Source organism: Ochotona curzoniae, unplaced genomic scaffold (assembly GCF_017591425.1).
Source record: "Ochotona curzoniae isolate NIBS_2020 unplaced genomic scaffold, NIBS_Ocur_1.0 contig_883, whole genome shotgun sequence".
NCBI lineage: Eukaryota > Metazoa > Chordata > Mammalia > Lagomorpha > Ochotonidae > Ochotona > Ochotona curzoniae.
Window position 1 is genome coordinate 20,025,479 of NW_024466599.1, and position 23,722 is coordinate 20,049,200.

The 23,722-nt window shown below is 42.2% G+C and overlaps 1 protein-coding gene across 7 annotated transcripts in view; it reads left to right on the plus strand.

The window, feature by feature from the left end:
* The window catches only part of PPP1CB (protein phosphatase 1 catalytic subunit beta), a 40,341-nt gene extending 24,967 nt beyond the window's left edge, over positions 1–15,374 (plus strand). For all 7 annotated transcript variants that reach the window (XM_040993007.1, XM_040993009.1, XM_040993010.1 and 4 more), the window contains 4 exons: positions 894–965; positions 8,093–8,244; positions 10,608–10,742; positions 13,560–15,374. In XM_040993007.1, coding sequence (XP_040848941.1) covers positions 894–965; positions 8,093–8,244; positions 10,608–10,742; positions 13,560–13,664 — 464 coding nt within the window. In that variant the 3' untranslated portion in view covers positions 13,665–15,374. The remainder of the gene's footprint in view (positions 1–893; positions 966–8,092; positions 8,245–10,607; positions 10,743–13,559) is intronic.
* Positions 15,375–23,722: the final 8,348 nt, after the last annotated feature.

Below are 23,722 nucleotides of genomic sequence, written 5' to 3' on the forward strand. Positions count from 1 at the left end.
GTTAAGGTATTGTGGGCTGATGTTATAAAGATTTGAGTACTGAACAAAGCACTTTGTTGACTGTTTTAATAATGGCATTGAAATACTGGGAAGCATTTTTTGTAATGGAAGTAGTATAAGAAAATTAGGGTTTTTTAAATCAACATACAGGAAGAATTAAAGTGGAGAAACACTGAAAAGATGGATACAGTTACCTGCATCTACACTGATAAGTGGTTTCTTTTCTGACAACATAATTATAATGGAAGCATGTTTTTTAGTGTATATTAAACATGAGAGCAATTAGTTGTTATGTAGTATAGCTAAGAACAGAAATGCAGCATTGTGGAATGAATGTTTCGCTCCATTCCTTGTCACAGTAGATTGCCTGCCAAAGGCTTATATTTTATGTAAACAGACAAGCTTATATTTTATGTACTATTTTGAAATTGTGAAGTATTTTTATGTGTTTTCTTTTTTATCGTTCTGGTTAGTAATTTGTAATTTCAAGAAGATAGTGAACCAATTGAAGGAAGGTGAGACTATCCAAGGGTCCAATTGTAGCATTTGGAATTGAATGTATAAGTTTTTGGATTAGGTGGTGAGATGACTTGGTTGGCAGGTTTGTAGCTGAGAATGTTCCTGTGAAGGGAAGGGAGTGGTTGCAAAGAATGCTGTGGCTTCCATCCATGGGAAATCTTTTGAAACAAGAACATTTCATTTTCCTGGTAGGGAAAAGTGTAGAGGATGACATAATCATGATGTAGGGAACTTGATAAAAATTCAATATGTTGACCTCTAAGGCAACTTAAAAGGACAACTTTTAAGCATTTTAACCTCACATGGTGAGTCTGCATTAGCTATAGTGATTTCACATCGTATAAGTCAGACTGAGCTGTACTTTTCATCCCCAGGACTGTCACCAGATCTACAGTCGATGGAACAGATCCGGAGAATCATGAGACCCACTGATGTCCCAGATACAGGTAGGTCTAGAGAAAAGTTTAATTTTTGTCTGTTACTATATTTGAGCCTAATTATATTTAATGGAAGTGGGATTGATTCATGTAATATGTAACAGTCTAGTACTGAGTAAGGTAGCTCTACTACTTTATTTGCAGTAATGTGTGTCACTTTGTTTCTCAGCAAAAAATAGTTACCCTCTATTGAATTAGCTGGTAGTTCTCTATTATTTTCAGCATTTGTCTTTAGAGAGCTCGTAAGATTCTAGAATGTGGCTAATTTTATGAAATTGCACAAAATATGCGAAAAATTTGAAAATTGGCTTTCATACAGTCAGAACAACTCTATCAGAATAAAAATGAAGACAAACCAGAAGGTAGTAAGTTCTGGTTGAAGGTAAAATGTGAGTTTATACACGAATACTAATGTAATTGTCTTTTACCCTGATTTTTGTATGGGATTGGAAATGTTACTGCTTAGGGGAGGGCGACATCGGTGTAGCTGTTAGGATGTGCCTTGGGACACCTGCATCTTGTATCAGAGCGCTTGGCTTAAGTTCCAGGTCCTTTACTTCTGATCCAGCTTCACACGAATGTGCGCCCTAAGGACAACAATAGAGTTAATTGGAGCTCTTGGGCCCCTGCCACCTGTGTGGGAGCCCCTCATTGCATTCCGGGGTCCTCGCTTCAGGCCTGGCTCAGCCCTGACTGCTAACAGGCATTTATGGCGTGAGATCTGTGTCTGTCTTTCCAACAGAGAAAATAAATTTTTTATGAATATAGTTCTTCATGTTTCAGTATTAGTGTATATAGTTAGGTATATAGTCTTGACATCCATAACATAAAATGTCAAGATTTATTTATTTAAGTTGCTCTGCTTCTTTTGTTTGTAGCATCAGTGCCTTTCTGTGTGTTTTGATACCAAATAGTGTAGATTTTCCACACAAGAACCAGATTTTTGACACTAGTGAGGTTCTTCACTGACTCCTAACATTAGCACAGAGCACACAAGACAAAGGACACCATTCCATAAGACTATTAATAAGTGAAATCTGCCCAGTACCTATAAGTGAAGAGGTTCCTTCAGTCTTCTTTGTTGTTGTTGTCTCTTAAAAAGATTTATTTTCTTTTTTTTGCCTGAATGTACAAAAGCAAAAGGAGTACAGTTTGTGTGTGTGTGTATAATATATAAGAAACAAGGAACTTGGTAATGTATACGTTACCGAAGGGAGCAATCAAGAAGACTGAAATTAAATCCAAATAGAGCAACACCAATGGAACAAAAACTATGAACAAAACTGCCCCTCCAGCCTAGGCCTCCAGTTCACCCCATCCTGCTCCCAGTGGGAGGGCTGAGCACCAAGATGAGTGGGTAGGCTGGGGCAGGAGGGAGTGAGGACAGGGCCTGGGAGGGGCTTGATCCCAGGGGTCCACAGCAGGGGGTCATTGGAAAGCTTGCTGGGATGTCCTGGTAACAAAACAAATTATACAGCCCCAGAATTAGAGTGCCAGCTAACTGCCCAGTTAAATCTTTGGGGGCATCAGATTAGGTGTGTGGGTTAGTAAGTGGCATGGGTGGCCTCAGAGCCCATGTATAAGAATTCTCTAGCCCTTCTGCAATCTTACCGCCTAACTCCCTAGATAAGTCCTCCCTCCTCCTTACTCTGGAGCCTGGAGAGAAGCAACTGAAGAAATCACAATTGGATTTCACAGGGTCACCTCTTACCCTTTTCTTTGGTTCTTTTGACCTTGAGGTGTATGGAGAGAAGAGTGGAGGGCTATTTCATACCTATACATTGACATGTGTGAGGCAGGAGAAGGGGACAAGAGGAGCTGGCTCGTCTTTAGTGAGGGCCAAGTTGCCATGAATCCGGAAGAGTGCCGATCCAGGCCTTGGCTAGCTCACCTGGGGATGAGGTTACTTGTCCTTAGCCACTTCTCCATGGGGAACTGGGGAACAGAAGGTGTGGTTTGGAGGGAGGCTGGATCTGGTGGTCTGCACACTTAGCACAAATCTGCAGAGCCGGTTCATGGGACAGGTAGCCCTGGTTGAATGCTCCATGACTCTGGTGACTGGGTAGGGTCTAGGGTGCCACAAAGAGTCCCTAATGGGGGTCTTCTCCCCACAGAGAAGGCCTGGGGAAGTATGACCAATCTCAGAATTTATCTAGGGTCCACAGAGTTGCTGCGATTCCTGGGAAAGGCAGGGACTAGGGGCTGGAAAGTAGTGCCAAATCTGCTGCTGTGGCTTCTGCCTGCTCTATTGCAAGACTTGGAGAGAAGTCTAAGAGCTAATGGTTTTTAAAGGGGGGAAAAAAAAGATAAAAGCTGTTCCCTTCTGCAGAACCCAAGGCTGTGCTGCTAATTCAGAAGTTCCTTTATGTGTTACAGAATGAAACGGAAAGGGCGGGTAGGTGGGACACTGCTGCCCAATGAGAAAGACTATTAACTCCCAGCAGATTCTTTCTTTACAATATGTACAGAACACACCTTAGACCAGTGCCACAGATAATACAAAACACACAGCAATATTTAAAAACAAATGGCAACATAGCTGGGCCCTTGTCTCCACCCTGGAGCAGCCTGGGGAGGGCATTACTAGGCTGAAATTCAGCTACCCTCTTGGCAGGGGGGTGACTCAGGTGAGGTAAGGTGAAGGTGTCCACACCTGCCACTTCCTTTGATGAAAGAAAGTCACTGCTCAGAGCAGTGCCCACTGGGGCGGCAGACGGGCTGGTGGCATGTTGGGGGGAAGGTCTAAAACAATGGGTTGTCTGGGAGGATTCAGAATATGACTCAAAACAAGAACAAGGACACAAGTTAGAGTACAAGTAGGGGCTGTGGGTGAGAGGGGGTCCCCTTGGGGAAAAAACGCCCTTAGGCTTGTCTCCGAGTAGGGTTAGGGGTCTTAGGAGCCACCCTCTCCTGGGCATTGGGCTTACGGTTCCCTGCCACCCCATTCTCCCAGAACGGAGGGGAGTCGAGCTCCTTGTCACCTTAGGCTCTCTGTTCATGAACACACCCTGTAGGCTGCGCTGGGGTCTGTAGTCATTCTTGGTCTGTCTGAATCCAGAAGGGTAAGGACGATAGGAGGGAGGAGAACCAAGGGCCCCTTAGCATTTTTCTTAGGGACTTTACTTACATTTGCTTGCTTGCTACGAAGGATACAACTTGATAATAGCCATGTGAAAGCCATAGACTGAGGAAGGTGTTTGGGAAGGGGAGTTCGTAACCTAGAATTCTGTGCCCTCTCTGAGCGTCACCAGCCTGGAACTTCTGCAAATAACATTCAAGAGGGGTTTTTTTTATTATTATAAATCCATTTTTAGCACCACCATCTATAACAGAGGGACAAAAGGTTGATAATCTCAACCCTTTACTCAGGTGCTTGGTCTTTGTGGTGACTACCTCTGTCTTGGATCCGTCTAGGGCCTCATCCTGAGTTACTTCATTGCTATTACATTCAGTTGTGATAGGAAGGAACCCAGTATGAGTAACAAGGCACTGCTGGCTTTCACTTTCAGGAATTTACTGGAGTTTAGGGAGCTCTGTGCCAGAACAGGGAAGTTACAACAGCCAAATATGTTATTATAGAGCAAACATTCATATTGTGAAAAACATTAACATAAGCAAAACTACCCCTTCATTGTTTCTGCCAAATACTTTATTTATTTATTTAAAGAGGGGACAGCTTTCTGGATAAATTATTATTACTGGTATAATCAATTCCCTGCAAATTTAACATATGTGAACAATGAAAATAGTCTGGAATAACCTTGTCTAGAAGTAATATGGGGGAAAAGGTTGTTAAAGGGAAATGGATTAATTATTCGTTAAACAAGTATTGGGCTTGATAAGTGATTCAGTTCCATTCTTAGGATCCAAAAATTACGTAGATAGATATTGAAGAATGTATATGACCCAGTGTCTGATAAGCAAAACATGACCAAACCTTCAAATTGATCTGTTACTATCCATAGGATTGTTTGCTCTTTTTTTTAAAGCTTCTTGAGAAAGAACATGCACACAGGTGAACAAGCACTTTGAACCGCTGAATCAGACCAAAGCCAGGAGCCTGCCACTCTTGACTGTCTTCCCCGTGGGTGGCAGGGGCCAGCCGCCTCCACTTGCTTTCCCAGCTTCATTAGTAGGGAGCTGGATGGAGGATGAACCAGCCAGAAATAAAAGTGACAGTCAGAGGATGCTGGCATCACCCCCTGTGTCACAATGCCAGCCGTGAGGTTCTTTTCTTACAGTACATTGAATTGCTTTGCTCATTGTACTGAAAACCTGGTGATAGCACTTTGAAGGATGTTCATGACTACATGTTAGCTCTTACCAGTGGTTGTGGAGACCCTCTGATGTTAGCAGTTCAAACCCTACATTGTAGAGAGAAGTTGTGGCAAGTATAAGGAAACAAACATGCACTTTGGCCAGCTTTTTTCACTTAAAAAAAAAAAAAAAGACATTTTCCATCTACTGATTCACTACCCAAATCTCTGCAGCAGCCAGGCTGGGCCAAGCCAACCAAAGTGACAGCTAGAATTCGGTACTGAACTTCCGAATGAGTGAGAACCCAAGTACTTGGGCCATCTGCTGCCTTTCCAGGTGCATCAGCGGGAAGCTAGATTTGAACTGTCACTTCAGTCTGGGTTGCTAACATCCTAAGTAGCAACTTAACCTGCTGCAACAGAACATCCATCCCACCATAACTTTTAATTTTAATTAATGGAATACGTTTGACCAAATGTAATGGAAACTATTACCTCAAACTAACTTATTAAATTTCTTGAGATCAAGTATTTGGGCCTGGTGCAGTAGCCTAGTGGCTAAAGTCCTTGCCCTTGGTTGCGCCATGATCCCATATGGGTGCCAGTTTGTATCCCAGCTGCTCCACTTCTATCCAGCTCCCTGCTTGTGGACTGGGAAAGCAGTGGAGGACAGCTCAAAGCCCTGGGGACCCTGCACCCGCATAAGAGACCCAGAAAGAAACTCCTGGCTTCATATAGGCTCAGTTGCAGGCACTTGGGGAGTGAACCAACGGCTGGAGAATCTTTCTGTCTCTCCTTCTGTAAACCTGACTTTCCATTCAAAATAAATCTCAAAAAAAAAAAAAGATTCAAATGTTTACTCACTCTAATTCTTTAGAGGGAGGCAGAGATCCTTCACCTGCTTCTCACCTGTGTGGCCACAGCGGCCGGAAGTGAGCTGGTGAGCCTGGCGGAGCCAGAATCCAGGGTCTTCCTCAGCTCTCCCACATGGGTGGCAGGGGCCCAGACTTTGCGCCATCTTCTGCTGCCAGTGTTTTTGTTTTGTTTTGACCATTCCTTCACACTTTTTTTTTTCTTCTTTTCCTCATTTCTTTTCCTTGCCTATTAAATGTCTGGATTTTTTTCAGTGTTTGTTTTGTTTTGTTTTGTTTTTAAGGATTATTTGTTTGAAATACTGAGTTAGAGAGAAATCACAAAATGGCTGTGATGGCCTGGGGTTATGCCAGGTTAAAGCTAGAAGCCTAGAACTACTCTGGGTCTCCCACCTGGGTACAGGAGCACAGACACTTGGGCCATCCATCCTGCTTTCCCAGGTGCTTTAGCAGGGAACTGGATCAGAAGTGGAGCCGTAGGAGCACAAACCAGCACCCACATGATGCCTTGCCCTGGCCCAAATTCAGAGTTCACTTGCAGGGCCTCATATTCTGTGCTTCCAAGGTGGCTTGAATTCTAAAATTTGCATTACTTGCTACATAAATATTTCTAGCTCTGACCTCTTATTGTCAAAACATTACTAAAGTCAAACAAAAATCAGTCTAGTTTTGTTCCAGCAGACTTTCTTTTTAAATTCTCCATATGTCTGACTAGAAAAATTTATTTCCTCTGATTTATAATTTAGATGCAATTTCAATGAAATGAATTGTGTTTTTCATGGACTTAGACAAGCTTGTTCTGGACGTCATGTTGAAAAACAAAGGAGTCACAGTAACTGGGGCATCCTGAAAAGAGAACGTGAGAGATGCTGGCTCCTGGGATCTTTTTTATAAGACTCTAGTGAACACTTCTGGGGAGGAGTTGGCTCAGGGGTTAATAAGTCTAATGGGGTAGATTGTGGTGCTCCGCAACAGCATGATTCTGAAGAAAAGATGAACTAGCCATTAAGGAAATGAGAACGAGTGGGTTGTTTATTCACATGGAGAAATCATGCAAAAAGTTGAACAGCCTTGGGCCCGGTGCAGTAGCCTAGTGGCTAAAAACCTCACCTTGCATGCACCGAGATCCCATGAGAGTGCTGATTCTAATCCTGGCAGTCGTTTCCCATCGTGCTTCCTACTTGTGGCCTAAAAAAGCAATAGAGGATGACCCCAAAGTCTTGGGACCCTGCACCCACGTGGAAGACCCAGAGGAGGAAGCTCCTGGCTTCAGATTGGCTCAGTTCCAGCCATTGGGACCACTTGGGGGTGAATCATCCATCGGTAGATCCCCTCTTTATCTCCTCTCTGTGTGTCCAACTTTCCAATGAAAATAAATAAACTCTTAAAAAATGATGAACAGGCTTTCCATATATTGCTTGTGCTCAAGACTGTGCAGTGTACACAGTTCCTATCTATAGAACTGGCTCTGGCTACTTTACTTTCTTAAGAGGCCGTGCAGTGTTAGTGGGTAAGCTACCTAGGGTGAGCTCCTTGGGATCAAGTAGTTACTGTTTATAGGGTAAGAGGGCAGAAGACTTGAAATGAGCTCGTGATGACTCAGTGAGCTAATCCTCTTCCTGCAAGCATAAGGGTCCCATGTGGGCCTGCATTCATGTCCTGGCTGCTCCACTTCTGATGCAGTTCCCTGCCTGTGGCCTGGGAAAGCAGTTGAGGGTGGCCCAAAGCCTTGGGACCCTGCATCCATTTGGGACGACCCGGAAGAAACTCCTGGCTACAGATCGACTCAGCTCTGACTGTTGCAGCTACTGGGAAAGTGAACCATCAGAAAGAAGATCTTTCTGTCTCTTACCCTCTGTGAATCTGCCTTTGCAATAAAAATCTTTAAAAAGGAAATTCTACTTTTCAGATAATGTTTTCTAAAAAAAATGTAAATGTGCTTTATGAGGTGTTTTTGTTGTTGGTTGAGTGTTTGGTTTTTCTCATTGCTGTGTTTTGTTCTTTAAAGGTTTACTCTGTGATTTACTGTGGTCTGACCCAGACAAGGATGTGCAAGGCTGGGGAGAAAATGACCGTGGTGTGTCTTTTACCTTTGGAGCCGATGTAGTCAGTAAATTTCTGAATCGTCATGATTTAGACTTGATTTGTCGAGCGCATCAGGTATGAACTATGAGAATCTTGTATTGTTTAATGTTTCTTAGCATTACACAATCCCTTATTTTGGAGAAATTCAAGCAACTTTTATAAAGAATGCTTTGGGAAAGGCAAAGCCAGTAATTACAGTGTACTGTTATGTATGCTTTGTTAACCTTTCTCATAAGAGGACATGTTTCAAAAGAATACATTTAGTAATATGCAACACTAGCAAAATGTTTCATGTTTTTTTGAAGCTTTCTAGGCTTAGTCAATTTTGTATATGATGTGCGGTGGGTTGCCATCCTGTATTATCAGGCATTGTACAAGAATTGTTTGGAGTTTATGAACAGAGTCCTCAGAGAGCATTGTTAAGGCCATCGGGATTTCACTGTAGACTATAGTGAAAAGCAGAATATCATGCCATTGTTAATCATTCCAGCTGTGGTAAAACCATTATGAATGCATATATGAATGCCCACCATTTCCAAAATTTATCTCAGCATAACTGATAGATGTCAATTAATAGAATTGTTAAAAGTGATTTGACTGCTTTTAAGATTGTATTATGTCTCTGTTGTCTTCAGAGCAAAATTGACTAAATGAAGTGCATGCCGCTGGGCGATGCTTCCCATTTCTCCAGGGCGTTGATCCCTGTGACAGACACTTGACTGGGAGTGAAAATCTCCAGTCTCTCCTTCCCTCTGTAACTCTGACTTATAAATAAATAAAGAAATAACTCTTTTTAAATGAGTGTGAAAGAATGAACAGAAACTAAATTTCAGTCTTAAACAAAAAGATTAATATCCAAAAGGTAATTTCAAGAGAGGCATATTCTCAGCAGTGAGGTAGGGGTGTTGTGTTTTTTTTTTGTTTATTTGTAAAGACTTATAGATAACAGATCCTGAACTGCGTTAGACATTAGCAAAACTATAGAAATACGGTCGAATCCAAGAGCTACCTGGCAGCCTCTTAACAGGAGGTCATATGCACAGAGCAGAATGGGTCTCAGAGCAGAACAAGAGGATAAGAGGAGGTCTGTATCCTAGACCCCCAGAGACCCCCAGAGGCCTCCCACGTGCTCTCCCCACAGAAGCAGTGGATACTTCATCAAGGGTTGTCAGTATGAGCACCAAGGACCATATGCCGACTACCAAGGAGATCACAGGGAATTTGATTGCCCTCATAGGCTGAGGTCAGCCAGTTCCTGTTGGATCTCCCACATGGGATTAAAGTAGCCCAGAACCCTCCTCATAGAGTCTGATGACATTGGACAACAGCCAGGAGCCCTGGGTCATCCTCAGAGATAGAAGAATTGTAAATTTCCTCCTGGACTTAGGAGAGGAGCTTTCTCTGGTCCTTATTTAGTTCCAGCTTTGGCTCCCCATTCTCTCTTGCAGTGACCATCAGAGTCACTCAGGAGCCCCAAAATTAGCTCAGATAGAGAGACTAATATAGAAAGATTTGGACAGACAGGAAAAAGTCAGCTGGCCTATAATTGCTCAGCCTGTACCTTGCTGGTCAGGCCCCCGACTTGGCTTTTCCTAGAACTCACTAGATAGGATGCAGAGTTCAGTTATTCCTCACTAGCTAGGTTATTGAAGATTTCTCTGTGCACCTGCCAAAGACTGTTCTACTCTTCAGTTGTTAATATATGACTTGTTATAATTATGTCTGTTTTGATTATCCTAAAATGCACAAAGTTCTCTAAAATCTTGCTTGAATACAAAAACAGCTAAATATAAATATAATAAAAAAAAAAAGAATTTACATGGTTTTGCATATCTCTTATAACCCTAAGAGATAGAAACATAAGCTGAGAGATACTGATGATTTAAAATTTCTCAGAAATTAGCAATAGTCTAGAAATTGTGAACATTAAGGAAAATAGTTATGTGTACATCTAAAAATGTAGTCTATAAGGGGAATCATCTGTGTAAATTAAACTGATTGGTAATGCTTTCAGTTTGTTGGTATATACCACTGGTAAAAAGTTTAAAAGCAAAGCAAGAAAAAAGTTACTGGCAAAATCTTATATTGTCTGGTTGTTACTCATTAAAGGATTTTAAAGTGGGATTATAATGTTGCCATCGTAGTAGCGTCTCTTGTCCCAGATCCCTGTGATCACTATGTATATTAGTGTATTTCATTTTTTTTCTCATAGGAAGCCTTAAAAATGCTTTTTGGTAATTACAACTTTATTATTCTGTTTAACCTTAATCTCTGCTGTTTTACAGAAAAGGCATGCTAGGTTTAATGATTTAAGTATAAGAGTAAAAATCACAATCTCCAAAAGAAGAAAGTGTTAGGTTTTTGCCGTAAAATCTGTTTATTATAGTTAGTTGAAAATAGTGCTAATGCGCGTTGCGCTCTTCTGACTTCTTTGACAGGTGGTGGAAGACGGATATGAATTTTTTGCTAAGCGGCAGTTGGTAACTCTGTTTTCAGCCCCAAATTACTGTGGCGAGTTTGATAATGCTGGTGGAATGATGAGTGTGGATGAAACCTTGATGTGTTCATTTCAGGTATGATAGAGATCTAAGATTCTAACAATAGAAATTAATTAAAACTAATGTTGGTAGAGTTTTTTCTTTCAGATTTGCTTAAAGTTTAGTTGGGAAGTGATTATCACTCAAACTCATTAAAGATTTTCATTTTTAGAAAGTTTCTAACTTTTCAGTAGATATCAAACATCGCAAGTTGTGGTAAATCTAACATCGGTCAACCTTATCTGAGATGTTCTAATTGCTCACTTCCTACTGTGACTAGTAAGGTAGCAGTTTACTTACTAAAAGAATGAAAGTGGAATGAATAATTTCAGGTTTTCTTTTACAAGTAATTGGATGGGGCAAATATTGGGAGGAGAGAAAATTATCAACTCAGATGAAGAAAAAAGTATTCTTACATAAAGGAAAAAATTTTGCAAATAATTTAAAACACTTATAAAGATAAAATCTTAAGTCTGTTTTGTTTGTTAAAATTGAGAAACAGGAAGAGGCAGGATTCTCATATGCTGGCTCATTCCCTAATTGCCCACCAGTGAATGGCCATGTGGGGACGTGGCTTGGCTGGAGCCAGAACTGAGATTCCATCCAGTCCACGTCTCCCACATGGTGGCAGGAACCCAATCACTGAGCCTTCACTGTTGTTCCCACGGTCTGTGTTGGCAGGAAGCTGTAGTCAGGAGCTGGGCGGGACAGTCCAACCCGGTAATGCGATGTTGCGACCACAGATCTGTGTAGAATCTTGACATTTTAAAAAAGTAATTTTATGTCCTTGATATACGGTGGTCTAGAGTAGACATCAGGTGCCAAACTCTATCCCCCTGCAACTATCAAATGTGCAGAGGCTCCAGTAACATATATTAAAGAGTTTGATGTTCTTGTATAACCTCCACAAATCTTCATGTCATCTCTGGATTGTTTGTAATACTTAACATCTGTAAGTATTGTGTAAATAGCTGAACTACCCTGTTCACAAAATAATCACCAGAAAGGTGGTCTGTATATGTTCAGTGTAACTACAGTTTTTTTTCTGTCAAATATTTTTGAAACCAGAAAGAATCTGAATGCACAAATAACAGAGAAGAGGGAGGCCAACTGTGTTTTTTTTTAAAGATTTATTTTTATTATTTTTTCATTGGAAAGGCGGATATACAGAGAGGAGAGTCAGACAGGAAGATCTTCCGTCCGATGATTCACTCCCCAAGTGAGCGCAATGGCTGATGTTATGCCAGTCTGAAGCCAGGAGCCTCTTCCAGGTCTCCCACGCAGGTGCAGGGTCCCAAAGCTTTGGGCCATCCTCAACTGCTTTCCCAGGCAACAGGCAGGGAGCTGGATGGGAAGTGGGGCTGCCGGGATTAGAACCTGCGCCCATATGGGATCCCGGGGTGTGCAAGGCGAGGACCTTAACCACTGCACCACTGCGCTGGGCCCCAACTGTATTTTTAAAGTGCAGTGGAGAGTTCCCATTTTCATTAACTGGAGCAACTGAGTAGTAAATGCTTTGGGTTTTTTTTTTTTTACATTTTACAGATAGGAATCAGGACTCAACCTTTTGTAGCTGAGATGCTCTGAATAGTGTTCAAGAAATATTTCTTGAATCAACGTTAATGGCTTAGCAGGAAAGCTACCACCTGTGACTGGTATAGTTGAAGCCCTGACTGCTCTATTTCTCATTCAGTTCCCTGCTAATGTACCTAGGAAGGCAGTAGGAAGATGGCCAGAGTACTTAGGCCCAGGCCCTTTCACCTTGATAGGAGACCAGGATGGAGTTCCAAACTGCTAGCATCAGCCAGGGTGTGGGCTGTTTGGGGAGTGAACCAGAGGATGCAAGAACCGCTAGTCTCTATCTCGATCTCTGTCCCTCTGTCTGTCTCTATCTCGATCTCTACCTTTGAAACACAAAGGCATCTTGATTGGTAGTGGGAATAAGATGGTGCTACTGCTTGGGGAACAATTTTGCAGTTCAAATAGTTACATTACCCAGCAATTTTATTTCTAGGAGTAAAATTTGTACTTGATTGTTCGTGGTATAACGTAAGAGCTCCCAAAACTACAAGTGACCCCAGTGCTCATCATCTAAATGTTGAACAAAATGTAGTTTTCTTTTCAATGGAATACTATTTGAAAATAAGAGTAGAAAAATGATGAAATATAACATATTGTATAATACTAATTGTATGAAATATTCAGACTAGCTGGACATTTAGAGACAAAGTAGAATAGTGGTTGCTTATGTAGTTGGAGTGATTATGAAGGTAGAGGGCAGGAATGGAAGATGTTCGGTAAAAGGAAAAAAGCCTTTGAGAGGTATCAAGAATGTGCTGAAATTATAATAGTGATTGTAGAACTCTGAATATACACATTTAAAACTAATTTCCTTACACATTGTAAATAAGTGAATTTTATCATTTGTAATAAAAAATCAATATTTTGTACAAAAAAATAAGGTGTGAAGAGTTTGTGAAATGTTGAAGGTTAATCGCCCTGCCATGTATGAATACGTCAGAATTATAAGAAGAACCTGCATATTTTGTCTCTTAAACTGGTGTTATTTCCTCCCCAGCAATAAATTTGAAAAAATGTTACTTAAATCTAAGGATCGAGTAGTTGAGAGGGTTAGTGTACTCAAGTATTGTTAGCTAAAATATTAATGGAATGACAGTAGTGTTCAGACATGACAACTGTTTGTGGAATTTTGTTTTTCTACATTCTTACCAGCCTTTTCCTCAGTTGGTATGCCACTTAGTGAAAATATGCCCACTCACCATGTCATAGTTTTCTTAAACTTATTGCACTTGGAAGAATAACACTGTTTATTCATAAATTATTTACTTTAAGATATTGAAACCATCTGAAAAGAAAGCTAAATACCAGTATGGTGGACTGAATTCTGGACGCCCTGTCACTCCACCTCGAACAGCGAATCCACCGAAGAAAAGGTGAAGAAGGAATTCTGTAAAGAAACCGTCAGATTTGTTTAAGGACATACTTCATAATATATATATAAGTGTGCACTGTAAAACCATCCAGCCACTTGACACCCTTTATGATGTCACACCTTTAACTTAAGGAGACGGGTAAAGGATCTTCAATTTTTTTCTAATAGAAAGATGTGCTACACTGTATTGTATATTCTGTTATAATATTCAACAAAGTTAAATCCAAATTCGAAATTATCCATTAAAGTTACAGCTTCACGTATCACAATTTTTAAAGTTGAAAAGCATCCCAGTTAAACTAGATGTGGTAATTAAACCAGATGAAAGCATGATGATCCATCTGTGTAATGTGGTTTTAGTGTTGCTTGGTTGTTTAATTATTTGGGGGTTGTTTTGTTTTGTTTGTTTTTGCTAGAATAATGGCAATTAAAAAATTTTTCCCTAAACATTTTTAAAAAGTGAAATATGGAAGAGCTTTAAAGACATTCACCAACTGTTACTTTCTTTTGCTTATCTACTTACATACTGTTTGATCTTAAGAGAATTTATTCCTTATTACATTAAAAAGGAATTTTAGAAATTGATAGCTTTTTAAAAGTATGCAGACTGTCCAGTTCATTGATTTTAATGAAACAGTTTAGGCAAACTTTACAGCTGATAGTGAATATTTTGCTTTATACAGAAATGGCCACTAATTTGGATTTGTGCACTCTAATTTTTAACTTATTGATGCTCTATTGTGCAGTAGCATTTCATTTAACTTTAAGGTAAGGCTCATATAGTATTACCCAACTAGTTGGTAATGTGATTATGTGGTACCTTGGCTTTAGGTTTTAATTCGCACGAAACACATTTTGGCATGCTTAACTTTTTGGTATCACCCTCACCTGCATTGGTTTTGTTTTTTTTGGGGGGGGGGGATTTTTGCTTTGTTGTTGTTGCTGGGTTTTGTTTTTAGATCCACAGAACAAGAGAATCCTTTTTTGACAAGCCTTGGAGAGCTGACACTGTCTCTTTTTTCCTCCCCTTATCCGAAGGATGTGCTTAGTTGAATGCTGGTCAGTGGGACATTCTGTCAACTATGGGTATTGGGTGCTTAACTGTCTAATATTGCCATGTGAATGTTGTATACGATTGTAAGGCTTATGTCACTAAAGATTTTTATTCTGATTTTTCATAATCAAAGTTCATATGATATTGTATAGATAATGCTTTGTAGTGAACTATAGTAGCAATAATTTCTGTATGTGATCAAGAGTTTATTGCAGCATTTTTTTTCCTGTTCTTTCTTTTTTTAAGGGTTAGCGTTAACAAGGCAAGGAGTAGAAAAGTCACCATAAAGATTTTAGAAGGAGAACGTACAGAACACAGATTTGTGATTGTTTGGATGTGATGCTAAAAGCTTTTACTGAGCATTGTCAAATTTGTAAGCTTCATAGGGATGGACATCACATTTATAATGCCCTTCTATACGTGCTACCATAGACGTGAAATTCTTGACCTCAGTATTGTCTTTGAAAATGTTAAATTGAAAATTCTGTTGACTTACAGTTTATGAATTGGCACATTGTATTACTGCAAGAAATATTTTTCAGCACAGTGCAAAGGTTCCTTAAACTGCATATGTCTTTTTTCTTTTCTAATTCCATTTTGTTTTAAAGCACATTTTAAATGTAGTTTTCTCATTTAGTAAAAGTTGTCTAATTGATATGAAGCCTGACTGGTTGTTTTATTCATTTTTTCTTGATAAGAACACATTTAAACACATGTCTTACTCAAATCAGTACTGTGTTTCTCACATACATTGAATCAATTTCTGAAGATATTAATTGCTTATGGTATGATAGGTTAGTACCCACAAACCTTTATCAGTGGTGACTTAAATAACTTACTGTTTTAAATATAAGCTGAGCAGTTACCAACAGAATTGTAGGTAGGTTGTTTTAGAAGTCATCTTGAAGCCCATGGTGGGGAAAGGATAGTGTGTATTTATCTCAATTTAAACTACAATAATTTGGGACCTGCTGACTTTTTGTAGAAGTTCATCCAGATAAAAACTAAATATGAAAATTTCACTGCTTAGGCAAATTAATGTTTTTATCATTTAAAAATGAAAATTTACAATACTTTAAAAATATGCAAGAGCTGTATAAACCATTTTTAAAGCTCTTCATATGCAGATAATGTGCTCATTAAAATTATGTATGATGATTATTTATTGTTGCTAACATTCCCTGCTTCTGCTTTACCCAACAGCAGGTTTTTTGTTTGCTCTTGCTTGGTTTTGTTTTTGTGAAGTTTGAGAGGAGAGACAGCAAGCGCACCATCCTTTAGTTCCCACCCCACACCTGCAACATCTGGGATTAGTCCAAGGCCAGGCTGGGAGCCAGAAACACAGTTCACATCTGCTATGTCTTGGTAGGACTCTTACCTCCTGGAGCCTTGATTTGCATTGGCAGGAAGTTAGCAGAGAACCTGCTAGCATAAACCTGCTCACCCATAAGGACACATTTTAATCATCGGTACAGGACTGGTTTGTGCAAAATGTTGAATCATCAGGAACTTAGAACCTAACCAAATACTCTGTACACATTACAGTCAACCTTCACTGTGAAGAGGGCCTAAGTATTCCCGAAGTTAGTTATTTACACTGAAAAATGCTATCAAAATACTTTGAATGCAACCCTTTTTGTGCATGAAAAAACAGAAACTTGGAGGAAACATTAAAAAAGAAAACCCTAATTTGATATTGTGAGTCCCATACTGCAGTCAGACAAGTCATGTGACAGAGCAATATCAGTATCTAAGGTCTTTGTTAATTCTGAGATGCTCTGCCAGAAAGAGTTGTTCAGTTATAATTGGGCTCAAACTCCCTCCACACTCAAAAGTATTCAGATGGTGGCTGCCTTACTGTGTTCCACTTAAAATTTCTCAGCATTGCAATGGTTCCAAAACTGTGTATTCAGTAAACACCATACATCTGATTTTGAATATTACTGCTTTTCCGAGAATGGTTCTTGGTTGCTGGCACACAATGCTGATAGTCAACCAAATGGTCATGAGGGGAAATTACTGAATATCTGCACTGTACTGTGTTACACACCTGGATAGTCAATAGCATAGGTGTATTTTAAGTACATTTTCAGTTTATGCTATTTTCACCTTTTGTGTGGGGTTGTTGGGGGCTGTAACCCCATCCCAAGTTGAAGACTATATTTTTGAAACAAAGAGACAAATCTCAGATGGTCATAACAACCAACCTTTCAACCAGTCACAGGCTGCAGTCTGCCAGAACATGGCCATGAAAGGTAAACAGTGAGCCCATCAGGCCACTGCCATTTGCGAGCGATGAATCCTGCCTGATGACCTTACTGAGAGGAGCTCTCTGAACTTCTGGTTCAGGCTACTGCCTGATTCATGAGCCATTTCCTTGCCTGAATTATCTCAGCTATTTTAAAAAATGGAGAACTTGAAATATCAGTTTGTTCAGAGTATAGTACTGTATACTAAACACCTACTTTATACTATTCTTGGATAAAAATTAAGCTTTTTCCTCTAGCTCTTGGTAAGGGTTCCTGAGTAGGTGGATGTGGAGTTACCTAAGAAAATTGATCTGGTTTAACTCTGGGAATCACTCAGTTATCAAATTAAAAATAAGCAATTTGCCTTATTACCTTAGGAAATCTTCTCATTATGACTAGAATGTGAACTCATTGGGCACCAGTGGTGTGTTTTCCCCCCTCTTATTCACTGATACCTCATTCATGGAGCCTGACACAAAGTAGGCGTAGAAATGTCTGTTTAATGAATGGCAATCAAGTTTCAAAAATGACTACCTAGGTTACTGTTTTGATGACTCAGCCTTCTGAAGACATGCCACAAATGATACGGTTCAAGTTTGCATTCATCCTTACGTAATGCTGTTGTTTCCTACAAGAATACTGGCGTAATCGCCAGAGAAATCCGGTTTGAGTCTCTCCTGACAAAAGTAAATGGTTCATTGTCAAGCTGTGGTCTTTGTAAGAAGTTAAAGTGTAAAAGTTATTTGAAGGAACGTTTTGTAACTAATACCTGACAGGCATTTTGAAATTATTCAAAATGTTCCAAGATACTTATTTGTGATTATTTGTCGCTTCCTGCTAGGTTTAGTAGTAGTCGTCGTCGTCGTCGTCATCGTCTTAAAGTCACCTTTGCAGTGAGTCAATTCACATACGTTTAGGAGCGTGGTACAATTTGTATACTATTTTGTCTTTCAGAGTTCACTTCATCATAGAATACTTGTAAACATTTAAAATCAAGAATCAGAACTTGAAAATGGAGAGTGCTTTATTTAACAAACGGGTTTTGTCATTGGCAAAAGCAAGTATGGGAAAAGAACAAATTACTTTCAGTAAGGAGTAAAGTGGTACAGTGAGGAAACTTAATTTTGACAAAAATTTACTTGTTAGATTGAATATTCCTGATTCTTCCTGGTGCTTCTGTCTTCATTTCAAAGAGCAGTCAACCAGGCTGAAGGTTTTTTATGCCAATGTAATACTCCAGTGATTCAGTCAGCCCTACATGGACCAAAGGCCCTTATGACGTCCAGCAAGTGGATTATGTGGACGTAGTTGCTGTTTGTGCCCACCCAAGTTGGTCTGGAAGATTGGGTAAAATACTTCCTAGGAAGGGGTTGCTAAAAACAAAATCCAAAGGTGTCCTCTAAGACATGCTTTGTAAAATAAGTCTCAGACATCAGGAAATATTAAATAAGTAGACTGAGAACTATTAACATTAATAAAAAATATTTGAAAATGAATGTAATGTTGTGAACTTTTAAAGTTGAACAAATGTATACTATAACCCATCTGTCTCACTTTTGAGCATTTATAGGAAAACTCCATGTGGTCACTGCATTGTGGGGGCATATACAGGCAGTAGTAGTGTGTGTTTATGGGCATTGACCAATCAGAATAAATCAGAACCTGTACTAGCTATAAACAGTGAGTAGGGCATTGCAGCTTATGACCAGGTGTGTCTGAAAGACTTGCTGGGGACCTGCAGTTCTGCCCTGTCTTCCAGAGCTGCTCCTTGGACCAGGGACCCCATTCAAGCTGGGTAAGTACCTGCTGCTAAGCCTAGCCTTCTGTTGGGCTCCCTGCACGCTGTGATCCAGTGCTCTTGAAGTCAGTGCCAGTAGGATTAGCAAGAGAAGGGAAAGCTGCTGGGTAAGCCAATGGAGATTCCTGGGGGATTCCTGTGAAGCGATAGGTTCCAGGAAAGAGGCGAGCACCTCTTCATCGCTGCGGGCGTTTCCCCCTTCCTCAGACTCTGATTTGTTTCCCTCTTGCCCTCAATCATGATTTATCATGTAGCAAAATCCTCCTCACCCTTTTCTCATGTCTCATCCACCAAGTGTTTGCTGTTAAGAGGTGCTGATTACACAAGCTCAGTGGTTTCCTTCTGCTGGGCTGATCAGGGAACAACAGCTCCAGCTCGACTCTATTCACGGAACTCTAGAGTGGGAAAAGCCCTGCCACCACCAGAGCCAGGAACCAGGAACGTCCTCTGGGTCTCCCACGTGGGTGCAGGGTCCCAAGGATTTGGGCCATCCTCGACTGCTTTCCCAGGTCACAAGCAGGGAGCTGGATGGGAAGCGGAGCTGCCAGGACACGAACCAGTGCCCATATGGGATCCCAGTGCATGCAAGGTGAGGACTCTAAGTTATCATGCCAGGTATCCCAATTTATTTTTGAAGAGTAGTTGCAATTGAAGAACCTGGAAACCATACACCGAAGTGATTTAAATGTGTCCCCATCCACTCTGGAATAGTATGCAGTCGTTAAAGAGCAACTCAAGTCCTTGCCTTGAATGCGCTGGGATCCCATATGGACGCCAGTTCTAATCCCAGCAGCCCTTCTTCCCACCCAGCTCCCTGTCTGTGGCCTGGGAAAGCAGTCGAGGACAACCCAAGGCCTTGGGACCCTGCACCCACGTGGGAGACCTGGAAAGAGCTCCTGACTCCGGATTGGCTTAGATCCAGCTGTTCCGGCCACTTGGGCACCATCGACAGAAGATCTTCCTGTCTTTCCTCCTCTCTGTATATCTGCCTTTCCAATAAAAATAATTTTTTTAAAAATGGTTACAGGGACCAACATTGTGGCTCCGTTCGTTAAGCCACCTGCCTGCATTGCCAGCTTCCTACATCAACAGTTTGATCTCCCAGCTGCTCTGCTCCTAATCCAGCCCCCTGCTACTGCAGCTGGGAAAGCAGCGAAGGAAGGTCCTAGTGCTTGAGTCCCCGCCAGCCTGGTGGGAGACCTGGACGTGGGGGCTTGGAAGCATTTGAGGAGTGGCCCAGCATATAAAAGATCTGTTTTCCCCTTTAACCTTGCCTTTCAGATATCTTCATTAAAAAAAAAAAAAGGTTAAGACTGTAGCCCCAGGTTAACGAAAGTCACACATCAGGTAGAAGGAATATGAAGAGGAAAGGATATCAAGATAACGAAACCTATACAAAATCCTTAGTAATGCCACCAGCACTGAGGAGGCACCTGGCCAAGAGCTAGGATGAAACCACGAAGCAGCCGGCTGCAGACTGCATCCCACAGCAGGCATAACCAAACGGAAGCTCCCACAGACGCCACGGCGTTCAGTATTTGCCCTCGGCGGCTTCACGGACGGCACAACCACTGCCGCCAAGGCCGGTTCCCAGTCCCCTGCCTAGGTCACGGTCCCTGGCCGGCGCGGTGCCATGAGCTGCCCGGTTCGCAGTCTCACCGGAGGGGAAAAAACAGCGACTCCACGAAAGCCTGAGGGTGCTTCGTGTCCGAGGGAAAGAAGTCAACTGAACTAGCTCGTGGCGGTTGGGCCGATTCTTGGGCTGCAGACTTACAAGCAGGGGACCTGTGAGACCCCACACGGCCGGGGCGGAGTCGGCGGGCCCGGAAGCCCCGCCTCCAGAGGCCGGCTCCACGCGCTGATTGGCCTCGCGGCCTGAGCGCGAGAGCGTCACGCAGGGGTGTGGCGGGCGAGGCTCCCGCGAGCAACCGTCCTCCGCTAGGAGCGCTGTGGCGGAGGCTGACGGCCGTCGGCCGCTCTCGCGGGCCCGGGCGTTCCAAGGTACCTTCGCCGGCAGCTGGTGTCGAGACTCGAAGGCAGACCTAATCTCCAGTTAGGCTGCCGCCTGGTCCCTCCGCCCGCGCAGGATGCCGACCCCGCCGTCCACCAGTGTGAGCCGGTGGCGGCGTCTCTTCCCCGACAGCCTCGGTCCCGCGCTTCCCTAGTCCTCCCCAACTCCCTCAGGTGCCTTCGCGGCCCCTGGTGGGCCGGCTATGGGGTAACGTGGAAGAGGTCGTGGCCGCGGCCGGCCAGGACTGTCGGGGAGGGGCACGGGTCCTGAGAGAGTCCCGGCGTCCCGCGAGTCGCCACGCCGGCGTCTTGGACATGCTAGTCAGGAGGCGCGAGCGGCCTCCCCTCGCTGCCGGTCCTCAGCCCCCAGGCTCTAGGAACCCCCCGACCCTCCCGGGCCCTGCCCCCCAGGGGGGCAAGCTGGTAGGGGCGCTGGTCGCAGCAGCCGCGGAACCCGGGACGCAGTCCTATGCTCGTGGCTCGCACGTCGAGTGTCGTCCAGAGGGACGAGGCTGGCTCTCCCGCATCCAGACCCTTCCCTCCCTGCGCCTGTGTGGCCGAGCCTTTAGACCTGTGCTACGGAGTACCCAGGTGGTTTTGTTTCCCCCGATGACCCTTCCAAATACGTGTTTCTGATAATAACAAATAATAATAAACGGCCTGGTAGGTCGTTTGTATCGGGTACTTACGGGGGCGGGAGAAGCTGATTGCGAAGAAGCCAAGACTATCTATCCATGTGTCAATGGCGTGGGGACAAGCAAGACTCGGCAGCTTTTCCCTCGGGCTCAGTTCTCTACTAATTTATCCAGAATTCTTAGTTTGCTCTGGCCCTTTGGCTTTAGGTGGATATCTTTTCTTTTATTAAAGCCCCTGGGGAGGGGCTTTTGTTTTGTCTTCCCCTCACTGCGGGGAGGGGAGGTGTGGCCCGTGGGTCAGATGGCCACACCCCAGTGGGAGTGGGGGGGCAACGGTGATGATTCTGTTCCCGTCTCCTAGCGTATGATTTGTTCGATTCTGTTGTACAACCGTACGTGTAATTGTGTAAGAACATTGTAGCGCCTAGCATCTGGCTGAGGCCAAAAGCTGCGTATATGAGCACCGGTTGGAATCCTGGCTGCTCCACTCCTGCGCCAGCTCCTGGATATGCACCTGGGAAAGCGCTTGACCCCCTGCCACCCACACGGGAGACCTGGAGTTCCTGGCTCCTAGCTTTCACCTGGCCCAGCTCTGGCTGTTGTAGCCATTTTGATCAGCAAATGTAAATCTCTCTACCTTGCTCTCTAACTCTGCCTTAAAAAGAAAAAAAAAAAAAAAAGGTTTTCAGTTGCCATTATGTGAAATTAAATATTTGGAAAAGATCCGTAGAACCTCAAAACTGTGGAAATCTGATAATAGCCCAAGCAGAGCTTCTAGCAATTTTGCCAGGATACTTTTCCTAAATTTGCTGTGTTTTTAGCAATTAGAACCTACAGGTTAGAAATGCCATAGTCATTTCAACTAGGATTTGTTCTTTTAGTAATTATTTCTATATTGGGGCCTATTTATGTCTACCATCCATAGAAATAATTGATCACAAAAATAGTACTACTTGTACTAATTATGTGTATGAATCATCACCAAAAAAGGTAATTTTTGGAAAGATTTCTGTATTTTTATTGGGAAGACAGATTTATAGACAGAATGATCTTCTATCCTCTGGTTCACTTCCCCAAATGGCCCCAATGGCCAGAGCTGAGCCAATCCAAAACCAGGAGCCAGGGACCTTTTTCTGAGTCTGCCCTGTGGTGTAGGTTCCCAAGGCCTTGGGCCATCCTCCACTGCTTTCTCAGGCCACAGGCAGGGAGCTGGATGGGAAATGGAGCAACCAGAACATGAATCAGCACCTATAGGATCCCGGTGCATGCAAGGGGCAAGATTCAGCCACTGAGCCATCTTGCCAGGTCCCAAACAAAGTAGTTATTAGGCATGTTAAACACTAATGGTTTAACTTAATTCAGATTATAATACTGTATATTCACACACACTTACAATGAGTCACTCCAATAGCATAGACATACATTCACAACTTTTAAAAATTAGAGATACTAATTTATAAAAATCCTTCCTTATGTTCCAATATCTGGTTACTGAAGAAATTAATTTTATGATATGTCAAGGAGTTTACTAATGCAAAGGTCTGTGGAGTGTTTGTATAAGAGATGATTTTCATTTCACTTTTTAAAAAAGATTTTATTTCTTTGAGGTACAGAGTTACAGAGCTATAGGGGTAGCAACGGAGAGGCCTTCCATCTACTGGTGCACTCCCCAAATCGTTACAGTCGTCAGGGCTGGGGCAGTCATGAGCCAGGAGCGCCTTCCCAGCTTTCCATGTGGGTTCAGGGGCCTGAGCCCTCGGACCATCTGTTGCTGGTCTGCCAAGTGCATTAACAGCCAGGAGTCAAACCAGGACCCTTATGGGATGCTGGCACTGCAGAGGGAAACTTAACGCACTATGCCACAACACCAGTCCCAAGATTGCTTTTTAATATAGTACTGATACTGACAATAATTTAACTCTGGATATAGTTTTCCTTGTCTTATAAAAGTTATAAAAAAAAACAGCCATGTTATAAAAGTCATGTCAAATTAAAATAAAAATTTATCAGGAAAGAATATGATAAATGGTATACTCAATATAATTTCTGAAATTAACTTTCACATTTAGTTTAGGATTTCATAATAGCCATGGAACAATAGAGTATATTCTCATTATTTGAGATGAGAAAAATGTAAAGGCAGAATAGCTTTTTTAGCAACGCATTCTAAAAGCCATTTCTAATGGAGTCTGTCACAAATAACATCTGTAATAGCAAATTCAGTAACAGTTCATACGACTGGGGGCTTCACCCACATGGTTGTTTCTGTGAAGAAATGAATTAATGTGATAAGTAATTGTATGTTTTGTTTTTACAG